This window comes from Corvus kubaryi, unplaced genomic scaffold (genome assembly GCF_017639235.1).
Source record: "Corvus kubaryi isolate FWS band 111438036 unplaced genomic scaffold, C.kubaryi_AGA036_p1.0 72, whole genome shotgun sequence".
Lineage (NCBI taxonomy): Eukaryota > Metazoa > Chordata > Aves > Passeriformes > Corvidae > Corvus > Corvus kubaryi.
The window spans coordinates 2,178,154-2,197,206 of NW_024582060.1; the positions used below are offsets into that span (position 1 = coordinate 2,178,154).

At 46.3% G+C, this 19,053-nt stretch overlaps 2 protein-coding genes and 1 long non-coding RNA gene across 4 annotated transcripts; 2 read left to right on the forward strand and 1 right to left on the reverse strand.

The window, feature by feature from the left end:
- The first annotated feature begins 349 nt into the window (after window positions 1-349).
- On the forward strand, window positions 350-5,751 carry PEX26 (peroxisomal biogenesis factor 26). The gene is made up of 5 exons (XM_042050189.1): window positions 350-531; window positions 937-1,077; window positions 1,447-1,760; window positions 2,445-2,591; window positions 3,304-5,751. The coding sequence occupies exons 1-5, from the start codon at window positions 365-367 to the stop codon at window positions 3,405-3,407; spliced, it is 873 nt and encodes a 290-aa protein (XP_041906123.1). The 5' UTR covers window positions 350-364; the 3' UTR covers window positions 3,408-5,751.
- On the reverse strand, window positions 5,432-18,006 carry LOC121675120. 2 transcript variants are annotated; one of them, XR_006019960.1, is made up of 3 exons: window positions 17,292-18,006; window positions 11,871-12,000; window positions 5,432-7,127 (listed from the first exon to the last, which is right to left on the reverse strand). It is a non-coding gene; the product is annotated as an uncharacterized LOC121675120 (long non-coding RNA). The 2 variants fall into 2 exon arrangements; XR_006019959.1 differs by lacking the exon at window positions 5,432-7,127 and adding an exon at window positions 10,347-10,469 and having other exon boundaries at window positions 17,292-17,652.
- Window positions 8,652-15,265, forward strand: TUBA8 (tubulin alpha 8). Its single transcript, XM_042050188.1, has 5 exons — window positions 8,652-8,697; window positions 11,890-12,112; window positions 12,769-12,917; window positions 13,471-14,151; window positions 14,963-15,265. The coding sequence occupies exons 1-5, from the start codon at window positions 8,695-8,697 to the stop codon at window positions 15,248-15,250; spliced, it is 1,344 nt and encodes a 447-aa protein (XP_041906122.1). The 5' UTR covers window positions 8,652-8,694; the 3' UTR covers window positions 15,251-15,265.
- Window positions 18,007-19,053: the final 1,047 nt, after the last annotated feature.

The following is a 19,053-nucleotide window of genomic DNA, read 5'->3' on the forward strand; positions in this document are numbered from 1 at the left end:
ATGAGGTTCCCTCTCAGCGGTATCTTCTCAAGGCTGAAGTGACCCAGCTCCCTCAGCCTTTCCTCGTAAGAGATGCTCCAGCCCCCAGCCGTCCCCGTTGCCCTCCGCCAGCCCCGGCAGCCGTCTATCCCCCCCGCTGCAGAGACTACACGTCCCGGCGGCCCGCGGGGCCGGGGGATGTTCGCCGGGACAGCCCTTCCGCTGCCGGGAGGCGGCGGGGTCGGGGCTGCATCCCGGCTTTCCGGTGGCTGCCCGAGCGGAGCCGAGCCGGGCCCCGGCGGGGGCGGTGGCGGCGCTGGAGCCGGAGCCGGAGCCAGAGCCGGGGCCGTGCGGGAGCGGGGAGAGCCCTCCCGCCGCCGCCGCCATGCGGGCCGAGCCGCCCGCCTGGGCCCCGGGGCCGGCGCAGGCGGCCGCGCTGCTGGAGGAGGCGGCGGACCTGCTGGTGCTGCACCGGGACTTCGCCGCCGCCGTGGAGCGCTGTGAGGCGGGCTGCTACAGCTTGGGACCCGGCCCCGGCCCCGGCCACGAGAGGTGCGAGCGGTGCCGGGCGTGCGGAGGGGACGGGGTGGCGCTGGGAAGCTGCTCGGTGTCGCATCAGCGCGGGGCCGGCTTCGAACTTCAGGCCATGCTTGCCCCGCTTTGGGGTTTCTTTTGGCCCTGTGGATATTAACAGGTTTCATATGAAGGGATCTGTGCGTGTTTGAGGGAAGTGAGGTGTGCCCAGGAGCCTTCCCTTCGTTCTCGCAGAGATACAGTCACAGGGCATATCCTCGGAGGTCGAATTGGCCTTTTTGCAGGGGCCAAGGAGAGGGAAAGGAGGGAAAGCAGGTGCCAGAGACCTGTGGAGTACCTGGGCTGCACTGAAGCTCAGTGGAAGGCATGTGAGGGGAAATGTGGTTGTAAGAAGCTCTTACTTAGGTGTCTGTTCCTTACCAGTTTTGCAGAAGTGAAATGCTCCCTTTGTGTTGTGGGGATTCAGGCGCTGGCCGAGATGAACCGGTGGAGAGAAGTTCTGTCTTGGGTCCTACAGTATTACCATGTCCCTGAACATCTGCCTCCAAAAGTTCTGGAGCTGTGGTGAGTTCTTGTCTGTTGCTGTCAGATGTACACACAGGGCTTGCGTTAGGTTTAACAGCAGGCCAGGCTTGCGTATTATGTGATGTTTTCACTTTGCGTGGGGTAAGTGAGATCTGGGACAGGCCTGTACTTGACCTGTGTGTGCTGGAGCCTGTCTGCAAGATTGCTTCATGGTGATCAAGTACAAAACGGGTGATGCTGAGAGAGTAGCACCAATAGCTGCACCTGTTGTCTGCCTCAGAATTCTCTCTGCTTTGATGTAGACCCTCGTTCATACCTTCATGAGAGCTGCTTGGGAGCAGTAGCTGTCCGTGATGTCAGCTTTGACAAAGACTTAGGGTTTTCTCACACCTCTCCCTTGTATTTCAGTATCCTGTTGTACAGCAAAGTGAGAGAGCCGCAGGTGATGCTGGAAGTGGGCAGCAGCTGGCTGAGAGACCACGCCAACCAGAGCCTCCTCGAGTTCGGGTCCGTGCTGGAGCTCTACCTGGTGCACGTGCTGCTGCCGCTGGGCCGCTTCGAGGGCGCGGAGGAGCTGGTGCGAGGCTGTGACGTGTTTGACAGCGAGCAGCAGCTGGCCTTCCTCGGCACCATTTGCGACAGCCGCTGCCAGTGGACTCGGCAGGAGGAGACGCGCTCGGCTGCTGAGGAGCAGCAGGACCCAGTGACAGAAACTGTTCTGGGTGGGCTTTCCCTCTGTTGTTTGTGCTCCTTTTTTACAGTTTCACTTCAAGTTGGTCCCTTACTGGCGAAGGGTCGCAAGTATTAACTATGTGTTAAGAATGTTGCCCTGACAAACCGGCTGTGAGGAAGTCCCATTGTGTACCACAGCAGGAAATAGAAGACTTAGTGATACCTTTGCTGAGAATGGCAAAGTATACTTAGTCTCTGCCAGCATCAGGAGATGACAATTAATATCCAGGATCAAAAGCACTGTGGAGGTTTTGGGGGGTTTTTTTAAGGTGAAAAAGGAAAACTAAGACTACCTGGCAATCCTCTAAGGGTATGTTTTATTGGCTCTGAACGCAGTTTGCTCCATTTCCATTTACAGTTGAGTCCAAGTCAGCATTTAAAGTTCTGCTTCTCCAGAACTGTAAATCACTTGATGTTTTCTCCCAGGAGAGAAGCTGGCACTACTGTGGTATAAGATCATATTGTATTAAAGTAGATGCCTAAAAAAGAAGTATAATGAATTGTATTACAAAATTGTACCGTTTCTCTGTTCCCTGTTACATAAAAACCCAAACCCAACCCAACTCTCATGCAATCAGACTTCTAGTATCTTAGTTTCTTATTGTCTATATATATATGTGAGTACTTTTTAAACTTTACTTTGCCCTAACAGCTTTTCTGTTCTTGTTTTCCAGGAGCGCTGTCCCAAAAGCTCCTGACCATGTTGACGTTGCTACGTAGAGCCCTGAGGTCCATGTCAAACCACTTCTATTTACTTCCTTACAAGAAGATGCTCTTGGCCACTTTTTTGCTGTACCTGGTGGTGGTGAGATTAGACCCAGGTACAGGAATAAGATTGCCAATTTCTAAAATTTCATTATGGTTATGGAGAAGAAATGAGTTGCTTTTAATAAATTTGGTCTGTATAAATGTCTCAGGGAAACACAAAAACTGGGTGACTAGAAACTTAGTGTGTCCAGTTGCAGTCCATGTAGAAAGATGAAGCTCCACAAATGCCAGTTTTCTGAAAACTCCTTCCAGCAGACAAGGCACAGACTGTGAGAGGCAGGCAGAGCTGTCCTAGACTCAGCCTTTTCCTCAGTCAGCTGGTGGTGGCACGAGGTGATGTCCCCTGGATGAGTGATTGCCCGAGAGGCTGTGCCATCAGGGAAGTAGAGTTCCCGGGGGCAGCACTGTGCCATGCATTTGATCATCTTGTGCTGGAGTTTCACTGCTGATGGCTGCTGCTGTCCCTGAGGAATGGGCTGGTCTTGTGACACAGAGGTGGCAGCTGGGATGTGATGGGGTTGGATGTTTCCCCTTCTGCTGCGTGACAGGTGCTCCACAGTTATTTTACAAATAATCCATTGGAAAAGAGTGAAGGCAGCTTGCTAGGGAGCAGTACCCAGAGTAAAGATCCAAGAACTGAACTGAAGGAAGGAAGAGAATTAGGTTGTTATTAACTGTAGCTGGGAGTAGTTCTTAATATGTTTAGTGTATGCTAGTTTTACCTTTTATAATGCAAGCTCTTTTGCTTTTTATTCTGCTTTGCAGCTTCTCCCACATCACTGCCATTCATTTACAAACTGGTCCAGCTCTTCCGCCAGGCTTGGGCAGCTGTGCTTTCTCCAATCCATAGGCCTCCAATTCGAGACTAAATGTCTTCCATCACTCAAAGTGTCACCTTGTCTTCGGGATGTTACCAGGCTCTTCAGGGACTGTTGAAATCTGAGATGACCACCTATGGACTCTGGGAATTTCTTCAGACAGGGAATGGTGGTGTACGAATTTTGAAACCACAGCGAGTATTCCTGACATTTTGCTTGGTTCTGTCCAACATTAGGGTAAAGCCACGCCTTCCATATCTACAAGTGAATGAGAATCCTCCTTTTCAAGCACTTTTGCTTTGGATGTGTCTCTTGAGTGGGGGTTGTGTAGCCAGTTATGAACTATGGAAGAAGTTCTCGTCCTTGCAAATGCTGGGCAGTTCTCTGAACAAGTGCAGCAGTGTTCCTGGAGGCATGACTGTAGCAGGCAATAGAGTACCAGTGTTTAGGGGAATATTCTGTTTTGCCTGAAGACATCTGAAAAGCTCAGCTCTTGCAGCATGGGATTTAGGACAAGCACATGGAAGAAAAACACTGGAGAAAGTAAAGCCTATTGCATTTTGAAAGCCATAGTTTCTCTTGTGACTGATGCCTCTTTGTACAGGCACACTGGATTTTAGTCATATTTAAGCTGGAAAGATGAGGTGGGTGGGCCACAGAGATTGTTGTGCTGTATCCACTCTTCTTAAATGCAAATTACAGCACTTTGTGCTTGCCTGATGCACAGTCATTCTTAGCAGCATGTGGTGGTGGTGGTCAGGAAATAGATTTATTTTTTTAAATTATATTCTGTGTTATGGTCTAGTTGAACAACTGAAGTTGTTGCTTTGTTTTACTTTCCCTACCTCTTGCTTTGTTTATGTAGATGTCAAAAAGTCTCTCTGTATATCCAGAATTGCTCCTCAAGTCCCCAGTATCCAAAGTCTTGGGTTGGATGGAGTCATTTAGCAATGCTCTGTCATTCAGAACAAAAGTTTATTTTTATAGAAAAGAAGGTCACAAGACCTTCCCCAGATCAGTGGCAAGAAAATTGTACATCTGCAGGTCTGTCACCAGACCAACTCCATTTCTGACCACTTGGGGCAGAAATTGGATGTTTGGGGTAGAACATGAATTTCTTCTCCATCCATTCACCCGTCTATCATCACTTGACAAAAGGTACATTCCAAGGAGGGAGCACTGACCTAACAAAACACTGCTTTCAAACTGTTGTGTGCTGGAGGGGACAGGTTAGAGAGGCTGGGGACAAGTAGCCCGTCATCCCAGCACCGGTGCCAAAAGGGTGTAGGCTCACTGATGTCAGCCCAAACTACAAAATGTCATCAGAGCAGCCTTTTTGGTGGGACCACACCAAACACATTAAGTAACCAGTGTAGACCTCAGTGTGGTGTCTTACAACAGTAGTGCCCTTTGTCTCTAGCAATAACCATACTCCAAGGTAGTGGCTGTTCCTGTTTTCTTCACATAGATGGCCTGTTGGTACCCTCAGACTGTGTGTGATCTGTTGCTTTGCTGCCTACAGAGACACTTTGAAAACAGTCTCACCTTCACTGCTAAAAATAGTTTCATCTTAAATTATCCCAAAAAGAGAAACACTCCAGCATTACTGTCAGACAAACTTGGGCAGGTTGTTCATAAGTGCAGTAATGACCTTGCCTAGTTGTCTCAAGAATAAAACCCAAACCAATCCCATATCCCTCCCCAAAGTTTTTGTCTCTGCCAGGACTGTATACCAGGTTAAGTAGCACATAGTGCTTCACCATATAAAAAAGTAATTTCTTACATACTCTGCATACACAGGGAAGAGCAGCCTTTGATATTGCTGAATGGTTCCTGTCATCCAGCTGTAAGTGTAGTTACAACTCTGCAAACAACACTTGATGTGAAATCAGGTAGAATGAAGCACAAGCTCTGTGTGGAGTTGAGCTCCTCCAAGAAATGACCAGGATGAGTCTTCTGCCCCCCTGCTTTGGAAGGCCTCAGGTTAACTCCTTTGTAAGCCAGTTAATAAAATGGGAAACTTCACTCTGAAGTCAGGCCAAATTCTTATCAAAGTGACTGTTAGTAATGAACACTTTTTGCTGTAGTCTTCTGGCATCACTTTTAGTTAGATGGCAGAGATGCTGTTGTGGAGGTTGGTTTGGACCAGTGGCTTCAGCAGGCCACACATAGCTTTTAAAATACTGTTAAATGTTGTTTTAACTTTTAACATTCAACTTTATTTTAAGTGTAGGTTGGTAACCTTGACTGTATTGGAGTACTACTGATTTAGAATTTATATTGGTTTTAATTCATCAGGAGAGAACAAGAAGGCAGAAATAAGCTATCAGGGTTTTTTGCAATTAATACTAAAACTGCAGTATCTAACTTTTATAATAAAGTGACTACTGATTTACCTCTTTGTAGAATTGCTTGTTTGTACTGTGATTGAGTATATGAAGAAAATTATATTTAATGTATTGATATACTACAAAGTATATCAAAGTTTTCCAGAATTGTTTCACATTGTTTCATTGTTTCAGCATATTTGAATTAAGTAGAGAATGTCTTCATTCTGTGAATCTGTCTGTGAATCTGACGAGATCTAATCAAGTGATGACATTGATAGAGTGTAAATCTGCATTTTGGGATGGCAAAGACCAATACAACCAAGAATAAAGTACCTGGGATTCATTATTATTAGATGAATGTATCTTTATATTAGAACTAACTACAGTTCTGACCTTGCTGTATTAGGGGAGAGAACTCTACAAATAAAAAGTAAAAATACATAGCACAGACCTTGCTGTATTAGGGGAGAGAACTCTACAAATAAAAAGTAAAAATACATAGCACAGTTCTCTGTTTCAGGGATAATGCCCGAAAACCAGTATTTTATCAACATAGCAGTGTTATTTATAAAGGCACTTAATTACTAGCCTTGGGAATGTCAGGAATCCTGACATGAGATGCTGCTGGTTCTCTCAGCAGGTGGCGACAGACTAACAGGAAACAGTTAAACAGGGAGCACAAGGAAAGTGTTTAAACCTTCATTCACTTACTGAGGAAGGTATTACAATGTGTGGGAAATGCAGAGACTTGCACTTCCCAAATTAAAAGGAAAAGAGGATTTTGTGTGACCACCAAAGAGCTTACTAAGAGTGCACTGTTTTGTGAGATGGCACATTACTGTTCTAAAATGATCCACGACTGACACTTTTGGCGAGTCACTTAGGTAACCAGCCTGGAGGGAGGAGGGAGTGATGTACATCCAGTAGAGGAGAAAAAGCAGTTGACTGTCCTTCATTTGCCTCTTGATGTGTTTCAATCTCCAGCATTTATGCCCAGCATGTCGAGCTGGGGCAAAGAAGGAGAAAGGGGAAGGCATTCAGAGTGATGGTGTTTGTCTTCCCGAGCCAGTGATGGAGCCCTGCTGTCCTGGTTATGGCTGAACACCTGCCTGCCCAGGGGAAGTGGTGAATCAACTCCTTGGTTTGCCTTGCTTGTTTTGCTTTGTGTGTTAAACTATATCTCAACCTATGGTTCTCTCTTCTGATTCAGTGCTTAGTTGCCAGCTGGGGTTAAACCAGTTCTACAGTACTTCTAGATTATTCAAAAACGCCATTTCCAGAGGTGTGTCTATCTTTAATTAGAGAAAAAGGCTCTAGGTTTTGTATGGCATCTCACCATCTGCCCACAGAGGTTGAACGCCAGCATCCATCAAGATTACTTATTTTCCAAGAATCCAGGTCCAGGCCGTGTCTGCCTCGTGTCTCTGTGGACTCCCACTGGCTAGGAGAGAGCAGAGAAAATGCCACAAAGGACTAAGTTGCAAATAATTTAGTAATTCACAGACCTCTTCTAGATTTTGTAGCTGCTAGATCAGACACGTTGACTCAAAGTGTGCCTAAGAGGTTTCGGGTGGTGGCCTGCTCAAAGTATTTGCTGTGAGACTTTTTCTTGATTCTCTGAAGCTGTGAGCATTAACATTTCAGATTGTCCAGAGCACCAGAGCTTGTCTGGAATGTTACCACTTCCAGTGGAAGAAGAACACTAGAGCAATCTGTTCCTTAGTCTCAAAGCAACAATCTGATGGTTTTGTGGAGAACTCAGATTCAGCTTAAGCAAAGCAGCAGATGGAAATTATAATGGAAGTTCTTTGTAAAAAAATAATTATGGCTCCAGAAAGTTCTGTAGCTTTTCCCAGCCAAAATCAAAGAGTAATGATTTGCAGGTTTATGTAAAGAACAGCAAAATTAAGACTATACCAAAGTTGAGTTTATAAAAACTAGTATGAACTACTTCTTACTGTTAAAATGTAGGTGTTAAAGAAGATACTTATATGCTGGTTGCCAAGAGTGGCAGAACAATCTGTTAATATCATCATGTCAAAGTAGACTAACCTACATTTTAGGAATTGTCTATTTAAATGTCTACTCATTAAACATCATCATAAACAGTACATTTATAAAGTCTGGGGAAACATAACACTCAGATTCAAGCAATTAAGTGTGCCTTCCTCTTTGTTACCTAGGGGTTGCAGACATGAGGATTTCTGTACTGAGAGAAGCTGCTGCTTTCCAGTGCTGAACTAGGGCAGAAGGAGCAAAGTGGTGGAGGCAACTGCACTAATCTGGCGTCAGAATGTTGGGGTGATGCCTCCAGCTCTGTCCTGCAATAAACACTGCAATAGGAATCAGATTTCTTTCTGTGTTTGGACAGAGAAGGCTGTACTGAAAGCTGTCCCATACTGCCTGGATAACTACACATGGAAAGAGAAGAAATAGAAGTAAATTGAAATGTTAATAGAGAAGCCAGGAGATCATTTAAAAGTGATGGTAGAGCAAGCTTAAGGATGGTAATATATATGTTTAGTTTCCAGATCTCTATTTTTGTTTTTCTTCTATCCTTCTCCTTTCCATTTGTTTGCTCTCTTATGCCTTCTGTACTGGAATTCAGGAGCGATTTTCATCTACAGAAGTACATATTGGCAGAGCAGGGAACTGGGATGGTGTGTGTCTTGCAGGTGATGTAAAATCCTGAGGTGTTAGAAAGCACAGCGTACGATGTGTTACATGGCTGCGCTCCCAAGTCAATAAGCGTGCCAACCCTGGCTGCACTGAGTTTGAAAGCTGGGGTGTGTGTGAGCCCTGCCTGTGGGGGAGGATTTGCACAGGAGGGTGCTGGAGGGCAGGAGGCAGCGGGCTGACCTCTCCCCTCCGCGCTGTGACACTGAAGCGCAGCAGCAGGTGCCGCGTGCCGGGCCCAGGCTGCCTCCCGCCCTGCAGCCCAGAGCCAGGCTCCGGCACAGACCTGCCACCAGTGATCCCAAAGGGAAGCAAACACCTCTGGAGACACCATGGTAAGGGGGATGTGGGAACCCCGGCCACACAGGGATGGGGAGGGCTGTGGGGGAGGGAAGGCAGGGGGATCTGCTGTTGTTATTGGTAGGTTTTGCCGCAGAACCCTGATCTCACACACCATTTACCATGTAAGAAGATGGCAGAGGAGCGCAGAAAATCTTCCTGAAGCATTACAGCATTAAGTTTTCTTCAGAGAGTCCCTAAATAGTGGAATTATAAGACAAACTTAATGTCTTAATGTGGAGTCTTAGCTGTTTGGTATTTTCTGTTGTGACCACATTTTCTCAATACCAGTTCATTTGCATGAGAGATAATTCTTTTTAGAAATAAACCAAAAAAAGTTATTTACCTTTGTGTCTGTTTTAAATTAATTTAGCCCCAAGGGCTATACTGTCCATAGCTATACAGGGTAAGCAGGTGTGTTTCTGGAGTCCATGAATCCTTTTATGTATGTATGCGTTTAAGCAAGTGAAAAAATGCCCTTTGTTTTTAAGTGTTGGGGGTTTGTTATAAATTTGTAGAAATCGCTCAAAACCTCTTAGAATGTGAAAAAATCTATTTCACCTTGTACTCCAATATATCTCTAGCACTGAGTCTAATTTTGGTGCAGAGAAAGAACTGTGTTACTTTCTGCCAGCTCACCTCGCAGGCAAGATACTTCCACAGGCTTCCCAGACCTGGGGAAGTGAGCGTGTTTGTGGAACAGCTGGAAGACTAAAGTCTGCCTTTGTGCAGTAAATACTGGAGCCAGGTATTAGTTGGTTTTTTTAAGACTTGAAGCTGTCCCAGGCTTAGTTTCACAAAGGATCTGGTCCTTTCTACTGTTTCTTTGTTAGTCCTGTCCTGGTACATTGGTGGTAGGATGTGAAACATGAGTTTGGGTAAGGCTCCAAATTAAAATATCATGTAAAGATCAGTTTACTGCTACGCTGAAGAAGGCCCACTCTCTTCCCTACTAAAAGTCTGGCATCTATTTTATTGCTGTTTACTATGCAAAATCAGAAACCTCTTTTTCACGGTCTTCTCTCTTCAGCAGAATATTTCCAAATTACTGCTGGGGTAGGAGAAGATGAAACAGCTCAAAAAGCGGGGTTGAGATACGGTTTCAAATGAGCGCAGCTGAAAACTCAGTCTAAAACCTCTTCAGCTATAGTCCTGTATGAAACTTTACAATATTAACTTCCTAAGGCAGCATTCACTTGTTCTGTCTGTGAAAAAAACACACCTAATTCCTCTACAGATCTGAAGAACTGAGCAAAGCAGCTCTTTAGGTGTAAAGTATTGCTTAACTTGTAATTGTAGTTTTGCTTTAAAAGATACTCTTTTTAAAAGCCAGCTGGCCTCATTGCTGTGTTTGAAAAGAATAAAACCTCTTCTTTTTCTTGCTGCCAGCCTCACAGATTCACACTGGGATTTCAAAGAAAAGGCAGGAGCCTGCTCTGTGGAAAGTCAGCATTAATTGAATTCTCTAAGCCCAAAGATGCCTTCAGGGTCTCCTGAGTAGTCCTCCAGATTGCAACACGCTGACTTATGAAGCCCCATTGTCACTCAAATAACTCAGAGACTTTTGCACAACTCAGTTGAGAAAAACAGGGTTGTGCAAGTACACTTGAGAGCACATGCAATTGCAGAGTCAGCAGCTTAGAAATGAGCAGTCAACAGAAATAATTTATTTCATTGAATGAAAGATTTAAATTGAGCTTTCATGTTCATTTGAACTTCTGGGGATGACTAGCTGGGGCAGTGATGACTTCTGAGCTTCTAGCTGCTTCTGAAAAAAATGTCTTCAGTTATGTTTCTTAAACACAAATATATGTCAATTTCTGAAAAAAACACTGCTCCAGAGATGCTGCTGCTCACATATTGTGACTGAAAATTTAGGTTTTGGGGAGGATACATTTCATTCTCAGGTCACAGAATGATTTTGCCGGGTTAGTAGTTACAGAATGTAATTAAAAAAAAAAAAATTAACTGGTCAAATCTGATACTGACTTTGGTTATCTCTAAATGCAGTATAACAAAACTAAAATGAGTGAGGACCATCCTCTGCCCTTCAAGCCAGGCCTGCTTCATAGCTGGGCATCTCAATCCTCCTTCCCTCTCCAAAGCCTGGCAGCGGTCAGTGAGCTGCTCACTGGAAACCATCCTTGACAATAAATTGTTTTCTGCATGGTGCCTAAGCATTGTCTGGAAAAACATTAACTGGCCTAAGCCAAAACTGTGCCAGAGACTGTGCTAATTATCAATCAGCACAGGAGATCACAGGCCAGTGTTCAGTACTATGACCTGAATTTTTCTTACTCCCTCTTATGGACAGGGTCCTGGGCATCACAAAAAGCTTGGGCAGCTTTAATAGCTCCAAAGCAGAAGCCAAATATGAAAAACTCCTCATGCTTGAAACCACTCTCTCCTCAAAAAAATGCCTTTCCCTACACCCAGTGTTGCAACTGCTGGGACTAACCCAGAAGTATTTGCTTTATAATTCTGTTTGTGAACTTATGAAATCCAGCACCAGGGCCTTCATTTTCCAGTACTTTTAAGTGTATAGGATTCTGGAGCAGTTGACACCTTCCTGCTTTAGCCTGGTGTTACATAGTTGTCTCTTCCTGGCTGCCACTATACTGCAGTGGCACCCTGATAAGCAATGGACCTGTGATGTAAAATTAATGGAGCTGGAAGGAACATTTGTTTCGACCAAGAAAGTCTGAAACAATTTCCTTAGGTGAATATTGCCGAAAGTAGCTCTTCCAAGTTTCCACACTAGCCTGCTATCAGAGGGTAGAAGGATCAAAAGACATCACCTGCCTTGGGTTACATAAGGGTGAGGGATGCCACGTGGCTGTGTCAGGTTCCAGCCAGGAGTAAAAATAAACGAAACTGGGATGTGCTCCTCGGCAGGGCCAATCCAGGAGGAAAGGTGGGGTTCGTGTAACTGAAATTAATTTTTCCTGACTGTTTTCAAATACTTCTATAGCACAGCACACAGATCTTGATTTTTAAAAGAACTGTCCCTGTATCTGGCATGTGCAGTCTCATTGTAGTCGTGGGGCTGAACAACCAAATGAACAGCTGACAGTGACAGTTCACTGATTTTTTGGAGAAGCAATACACTGGGAAAATGTGACCACCAGGAATAAGGAGGACTAAGGCACGCTGTTTTTTCTGACCCCACCTCTCCTCTCTCCCCTTAGCGTGAGTGCATCTCTGTTCACGTTGGCCAGGCTGGAGTGCAGATAGGAAATGCATGCTGGGAACTCTTCTGCCTGGAGCACGGCATTCAGCCAGACGGCACCTTCAAGGACCTGCAAGATAAACTCAGCTGTGATGACTCTTTTACCACATTTTTCAACGAAACAGCCACTGGGAAGCACGTGCCACGGGCTGTAATGGTGGACTTGGAACCAACTGTAGTAGGTCAGTATAGAAATATTCCTGCAAAAGGGAGATGAGATTGCTTTTCCTCACATCACCATGGTGTGCCACCAGTCTCTGCTGGCACAAAGCAGCTCTTTGTGCCTTGGGCTACCACTAGGTAGCATGAAATTAATTTTCTTGTGACACAGAATGCCAGATTCTGTCACAAGTGTTACAAACATAGGAACAGGAGGATCCCCAGCAGTTTAATAGCTGGTACAAGAGGTGTGTACAACTTCTCTTTGCACCAACATTTAACTTTTGGGTTTGTCATGACATTTTTGCCATTCAAATTCTGCTTTTCTTCAGTTTGGATTCAAAGTGGGAGCCTGACAGTTTCTCTCCAATAATAGAAGAATGTCTAAAAATTGGGACACCTGAATTTCTTCACACTTTTTTTCTGGGGACTTGTGGATGCAGGCTGTACTTGTCACTGACAAGTTCATGAGAAGATAAGTGGCTGGATTGAAGATGCACCATAAATCAATCAAATGCAACAATGAAAAAATGCTCTGGAGACATTTCCCTCCTCCATCACCATCTGTTCTTTGGCATCATGACCTCCTGTGACTGACAGCATGTATTGATGCCAACAAACAACAACCAGAATTCGTTGGCACTGGAGCATATTCTTACAATTTCTCTTTCTCCTTCAGATGAAGTACGGGCTGGCACCTTCAGGGAACTTTTTCATCCAGAACAGCTGATCACTGGAAAGGAAGATGCAGCCAATAACTATGCCCGTGGCCACTACACCATTGGCAAGGAGAGCATTGATATGGTGCTGGATCGTGTCCGTAAGCTGGTAAGTCCCAATAGCTTTGAAACAGCAGTTTGGACTCTGCAGAAGAAAGAAGGGCAGAACTAACAGCTCGTTAGCTGCAAATGAGACCAATGGCTCAGAAAAGACATTCCAAGTCATACAGACTATGTCTTGGACATGGTCCAGAAGAGAGAAGCCCAGTAGTTCACTTCCCAGCTGTATGCCTCCAGGTTTTGAATATGTAAATAAAGTGATTTTGAATATGTAATTGTTAATTATTAGCACAGCCCTACAGCACCAATACTGATAATGAAGGGTGAATTATGCAGTTGTACATTGCTGGTTTCAACTAGAATAACAGAGCAGTGTGAAGTTCAGAGAGATGCCTGGACAGGTAAGGCTCTCTGTGTCATGAGTTGAGACAGTGAGGAAAGCAAAGGTTGGAATTATCACCAGCCGTTTCCCAGGAAAACTTGACATGAAATCTGTGCTATATATTGCCCATGACTGCTCACTCCTTCAGCTCAGGATAAACTCACATAGTAAAGTCTTTTCTACCTTTTTCAGCCCCTGCTGTTTCTCTTTTGCCTTCTAGACTGATGCCTGCTCTGGGCTGCAAGGATTCCTGATCTTCCACAGCTTTGGTGGCGGTACCGGCTCTGGTTTTACCTCCTTGCTGATGGAACGCCTCTCTGTGGATTACGGAAAGAAGTCCAAACTGGAGTTTGCCATCTACCCAGCCCCTCAGGTCTCCACCGCTGTGGTGGAACCCTACAATTCCATCCTGACCACCCACACCACGCTGGAGCACTCGGACTGTGCCTTCATGGTGGATAACGAGGCCATCTACGACATCTGCCGCCGCAACCTGGACATCGAGCGCCCCACCTACACCAACCTCAACCGCCTGATCAGCCAGATCGTGTCCTCCATCACGGCCTCGCTGCGCTTCGACGGCGCCCTCAACGTGGACCTGACAGAGTTCCAGACCAACCTGGTGCCCTACCCGCGCATCCACTTCCCCTTGGTGACCTACGCCCCCATCATCTCCTCCGACAGAGCACACCACGAGCAGCTCTCGGTGGCCGAGATCACCAACGCCTGCTTCGAGCCCAACAACCAGATGGTGAAGTGTGACCCGAGGCACGGCAAGTACATGGCCTGCTGCATGCTCTACCGGGGCGACGTCGTCCCCAAGGACGTCAACGTAGCCATTGCTGCCATCAAGACCAAGAGAACCATCCAGTTTGTCGACTGGTGTCCAACAGGCTTCAAGGTGAGTAGGGCTGCCACGAGCTTCTCTTCAGTGTTCAAAGGGCACGTTCAGCTTAGTAGAGAACCTGTATTTAACACCTTCAGTCTTGTGTATTTCCCACTGAGCATGGAGAAATATAGGTATTTCCCAATGAAAGTAAGAAGGGTGCATTTATACAAAATGTGCCTTTTCTCCTTTGGACATCCCACTGACACATATTTATATTTCCACATATTTAAATAAGTGGAAATTTGAAGTGTATATGGGTTAAAATTTGAAGAAGTTTTAATTTCAGCTGACCTTTGGAACAGCCAACGAGCATTGCCTCTGAAGCACAATCTAAACTTAAGGAAATACCAAAACTGATAAAATTAATAAAGGAAATGCTGATATTAGGGAATCTCTTAGTTAACCTAGAAATGTTATATAGCCTCTCCCCACTGGCTACACAGCCATGCTGGGAAACATTTTCAACAATAATACAGACATTAACAGGGGGAAAATATTTGTTATACAAACGGCCCTTTCAACAACGAAAACTCTCAAGTGGGAACCAACTTTTTGTAATAGTTTCTACAGAGTACCTTGGCGAAACTCTACTTTCAGTATTGAGTAGCTGTTAAGAAGGTACAAACTTGTCAGTGTACATTAAACAGAAGAATAGTATAGATATTCAAATGAGCGGGTGCCATACCCTTCGACATCTGTAATGGCATTTGCCATCTGGCACCACTCTACCCCAGAATCTGTAACTTTACTCACATTTCTTCAGCTCTTTGACTGCCTCCTGCTCCTGCTTTTTTGGAACCTTCTCTCACATTCCTGTTTCCAGGTTGGGATCAACTACCAGCCTCCTACAGTTGTTCCTGGTGGAGACCTAGCCCAAGTTCAGCGGGCAGTGTGCATGCTGAGCAACACCACAGCCATTGCCGAGGCTTGGGCAAGGCTCGACCACAAGTTTGACCTGATGTACGCCAAGAGAGCTTTTGTGCATTGGTATGTGGGTGAAGGCATGGAGGAGGGAGAGTTTGCAGAGGCCCGTGAGGACCTGGCTGCCCTGGAAAAGGACTATGAAGAAGTGGGAACTGACTCATTTGAAGAAGAAAATGATGGGGAGTAATTTTAAAATACACTCTGTTCCTAGTGAGCACAGAATTGTCTCTGTGTCACTGTATTGCACGTATCCACAATTAGCTCAGCTTTTCTGTGCGTTGTGAACATAAATTCAGGAGAAGTCATACAGTGACATTTTTTATTCTATAAGTAACAGGCAAATTATCCTATAAGATATAATCTGTAAGCTGTAGTAATGTCCCACCACTCCCAGCAATGTAAAAAGACTTGCTCTCCCTTGCACACTTAATGTGAGCCTGTTTAAGCTCTTAGGTACACGACAGACTCACTACATTCCAGGCAGGTCATCCCAAAAAGCTGCAGAGCCCTGCTTCCTGCTCCTGCACAGTAGCAACAGAGCCAACAGGGACACCACAGACACCTGCCAAAGCCGGGATTCCACGCATCCCCAGTCAGCCACCGTGACACTCTCCGGGATATTTGAAAAGTCATGGCAATCAGGTGAAGTCCCAGGGGACTGGAAAAAGGGAAACACTGTCCCCATTGTTGAAAAGGGTAGAAAGGAGGGCCCTGGTGACTGCCAGCCTGTTGGCCTCTTCCCTGTGCCTAGGAAGATCATGGCAGAAGTCCTCCTAGAAGCTATGCTAAGGCACATGGGGGGCAGACTTAATTGGATGCTCATGCATAAATTAATTGAGCACTTATGGATGAAATACTTAGGTGCTCATGTATAAATTAATTGGGAATTTATTAACACCTTTGTGCAACAAATGAGATACTGTCTTGCTTTTTGATTAGGTTCTCCTACATGCATTTGTGATCCTCCTTGCTCATTTCAGGATCTGGATTTTTTTATGTTGCTAATAAAGAATTCCTTTCAAGAAGGACCTGCCTATAAAAAAGTAAGACAATTCTTAGAAATACCCAAGTTGCCTTTCTTTCAAGACTGTGAACTTTCAGACCTGAAAACCTCCTTTCCAGGACTGATTCTGCTAGATTTTCTCTCAAAAAGTAAGACAATCTCTCTCCTTTGTTGCACAGTAGTGTTCATAAATTCCCACTTAATTAATGCATGAGTGTTAATTACCTCACATTTCCCGCCTTTTCCCCCTTATATTTCTCATCCTTTTTCCACCTCATGTTTCCTGCCCTTTTTTATCTCCTTTACCTCACATTTCCCACCATTTTCCACTTCACACTTCCCGCCCTTTTTTGTCTCTCTTTTTCTGCCCTTTCCCCCTCTATTTAAATACTTCAAATGTTGGAAAAAGAGAGATTTTCCCTCAATTTAAACCCTTTAAAACAACGAAAAACAGAAATTTCCTTGCAATTTAAAACCTTAAGATGAAGACAATAGGGGATTTTTCCTCAACTCAAACCCATAAAATGGCATCATAAAGGTTTTCCCCTTCCATTTAAACCAGAAAACAACAATTCCCCATCCACTGATAACCTTAAATCATGGAAAAGGTTGTTTTTCCTTTAATTGAACCCTTAAAATCACAGGTGAAGGGGGATCCCCTCCAATTTAAACACAGACAATAATGAAAAAGGAGGTTTTCCCCTCAATTTAAATTCCTTTTCCATCAAACTCCTCATTTTTTCTGGGGCGGGGATGCACTAGGGAGAGACTGGGGGCACTGGGATGGGACTGAGAAGTTGAAATCAAAGAGAGAAAGAAAAAGGATCCTCCCTGCCCCCCACGGCTGCCCCACCTGCTCAGGTGAGCTGCTCCCCTCTCCTGCACCGCCCTGTGGGACAGGGCTTGTCCCTCTGCACGTCCTGAGCAATGCTCCAGGAGCACCCAGGTGTTCCCCCGTCCTGCAGGATGCTCCCACTGCTGTCCTGTGAGAGACCCCCGGAGATTGCCCGCTCCAGAGGCTCCAGAAACCCCTGAAAGCAGCCCTCAGCAGGGTCTGCCCCTCCTCATCCTCACTGACCACACCCGGGGCTGGATCATCCCTCCTCATCCTCACTGACCACACCTGGGGCTGGATCATCCCTCCTCATCCTCACTGACCACACCTGGGGCTGCCTCGGACACCGATTTCCACAGGAATTTCACTAAATCCCACACTCAGACTCACTCAATAAGCTGAGCAAACCTTGCTGCTGTTCGTATTAAATCTGAAGCCGACTAACATGAAGAAAAATAGACTCGATCGGGATTACAGTGGGCACCGCTGCAAAGTGCGCCGGATCGGGCCTGGGCTACGGCAGAGGGGAAAACCCGGACTGGATTTTTTCCGGGATACGGAATGGGGAAAACCCCAGACCAGATCAGGCAGAACACAGACTGGGGCAAAACACAGGCTGGATTTTTCGATTTTTCTAGGATACAGAATGGGGGAAAACCAATGTTTTGTACAGAGGTGTTTACAGCAGAGTCTACATTCCTGTTCCTAAACCAAGAAAACCAAATTGCTCCAACAGTGCGCGCTGTGAATCGCCGCTCTGCTGGCGATAAACATCTCAAACACTCGGCCATCGCAGGCACCGCCCAGGTGCTGTAAGAGACCGGACTGGCGGTGCTCAGGGCTCGAGCAATCGCTGGGTGCAGGGAGGGGCTTCCCAGGTGCAAAAGGGCGTGCCCACCTGAGGCTACAAACTGGGTTTCCAGATAAAGGAAGCAGCTGATAAGAAGCAAATCTTTCGAGGTGGGGTAAGTCCTTGTCATGCCTCCCTTACGCAGTGACCCAGTTGTGAAAACTCCTCTCCGAAGTACTGCGACATTCACACCTCATTCACGGCTGATGGGCCGTAACACAGGGGTGTGGATTCCTTAACTTCCCGAAGGCTGCTTAGATCTCATCCTGACCACCAACACTACGATTTACGTCATTTGCAAGGACACTCAGTAACCAGGAGCCCGGCTCTTGAAGCAGTCAATGCACTTTTTGGAGCTCTCTGGACACCAGAAGTGCCGTGGCAATTGTCAGGGGCTAGCAGCTTTTGTCAAAGGGACACTACACCGTGAGCTCGGCAGGCAGTGCGTTTGGGCACCCAAACACTGCGCCTTTCACTTTTAGCCATCCCTTCACCTGAGCCCATTTTCTGGCCTCACACTTTCTGCCTGCTGCCTGCCTTGGAAGTGGCGTGTCGCGACTGAGTTCCGCAGGCAAAGCTTAAAATACCCTTAACACGCCTCCTGAGCACCCCAGGCTCTCACAGGGGTCATTACCAAAAGCTGTTTCAGCTGCACGCTGCTTCACTAACTTCCACCTGGCAGATCTAGTTCCTATCTAACCTTCAGTGTCATTTTACACTTTGTTTCATTGTCTCTCGGCAATTTATGGCTTAGCTGTTCATCTCTCTCCCTTCTATCAGGCAGTGGCCATACAAGCCAGCAATAGGAAGGGACCCTCACTAAATTTAAACTATTGCTGAGAGCCTCTGCCTCAGTCACAGCCAAGACGCTGAGTCATCTGTGCCCTTCTGCTCACAAGTCCCTACAGATGTCCACACCGCTCCCTGTGACGATTCAGGGCAGTTTCCACTGTCCCGGCTGAAGACCTCGGACTGCTGAGAACTGACGAGTTGTGCTGCCTGTGACAGAGCCAGGCAGTGCGAGCACGTTCCCCACTACCTGCCCAGAGGGTGCGCAACTGGGACCTCTCCCCAGGGAAATCTCTGATGTGCTCCAGCCAGCCCTCTGAAAGCCTCCTGTGTGCTGTCTCCTTTCCACGGCCCAGCGAAGCCGCGCGGGGGCTGCCCAGCGGTGCCGAAGGCAGGGCTGGCAGTACCTGCTGTCCTCACCCGTGCTGCCGGATGAGCTGTGCGGGGACGCTTCATCCCCAGAGTGCCTCCCCCACGCAAAGCGAGCTGTGTTGTTTCTCCCAGCCCGCTGCG

Coding starts and splice junctions, on each gene's coding strand:
- PEX26 (XM_042050189.1), top strand. CDS start 365: ATGCGGGCCGAGCCGCCCGCCTGGGCCCCGGGGCCGGCGCAGGCGGCC. Junction 1,078..1,446: donor CCAAAAGTTCTGGAGCTGTG/GTGAGTTCTTGT, acceptor CTTGTATTTCAG/TATCCTGTTGTACAGCAAAG. Junction 2,592..3,303: donor GGTGGTGAGATTAGACCCAG/GTACAGGAATAA, acceptor TCTGCTTTGCAG/CTTCTCCCACATCACTGCCA.
- TUBA8 (XM_042050188.1), top strand. Junction 12,113..12,768: donor CTTGGAACCAACTGTAGTAG/GTCAGTATAGAA, acceptor TTTCTCCTTCAG/ATGAAGTACGGGCTGGCACC. Junction 12,918..13,470: donor TGGATCGTGTCCGTAAGCTG/GTAAGTCCCAAT, acceptor TTTGCCTTCTAG/ACTGATGCCTGCTCTGGGCT.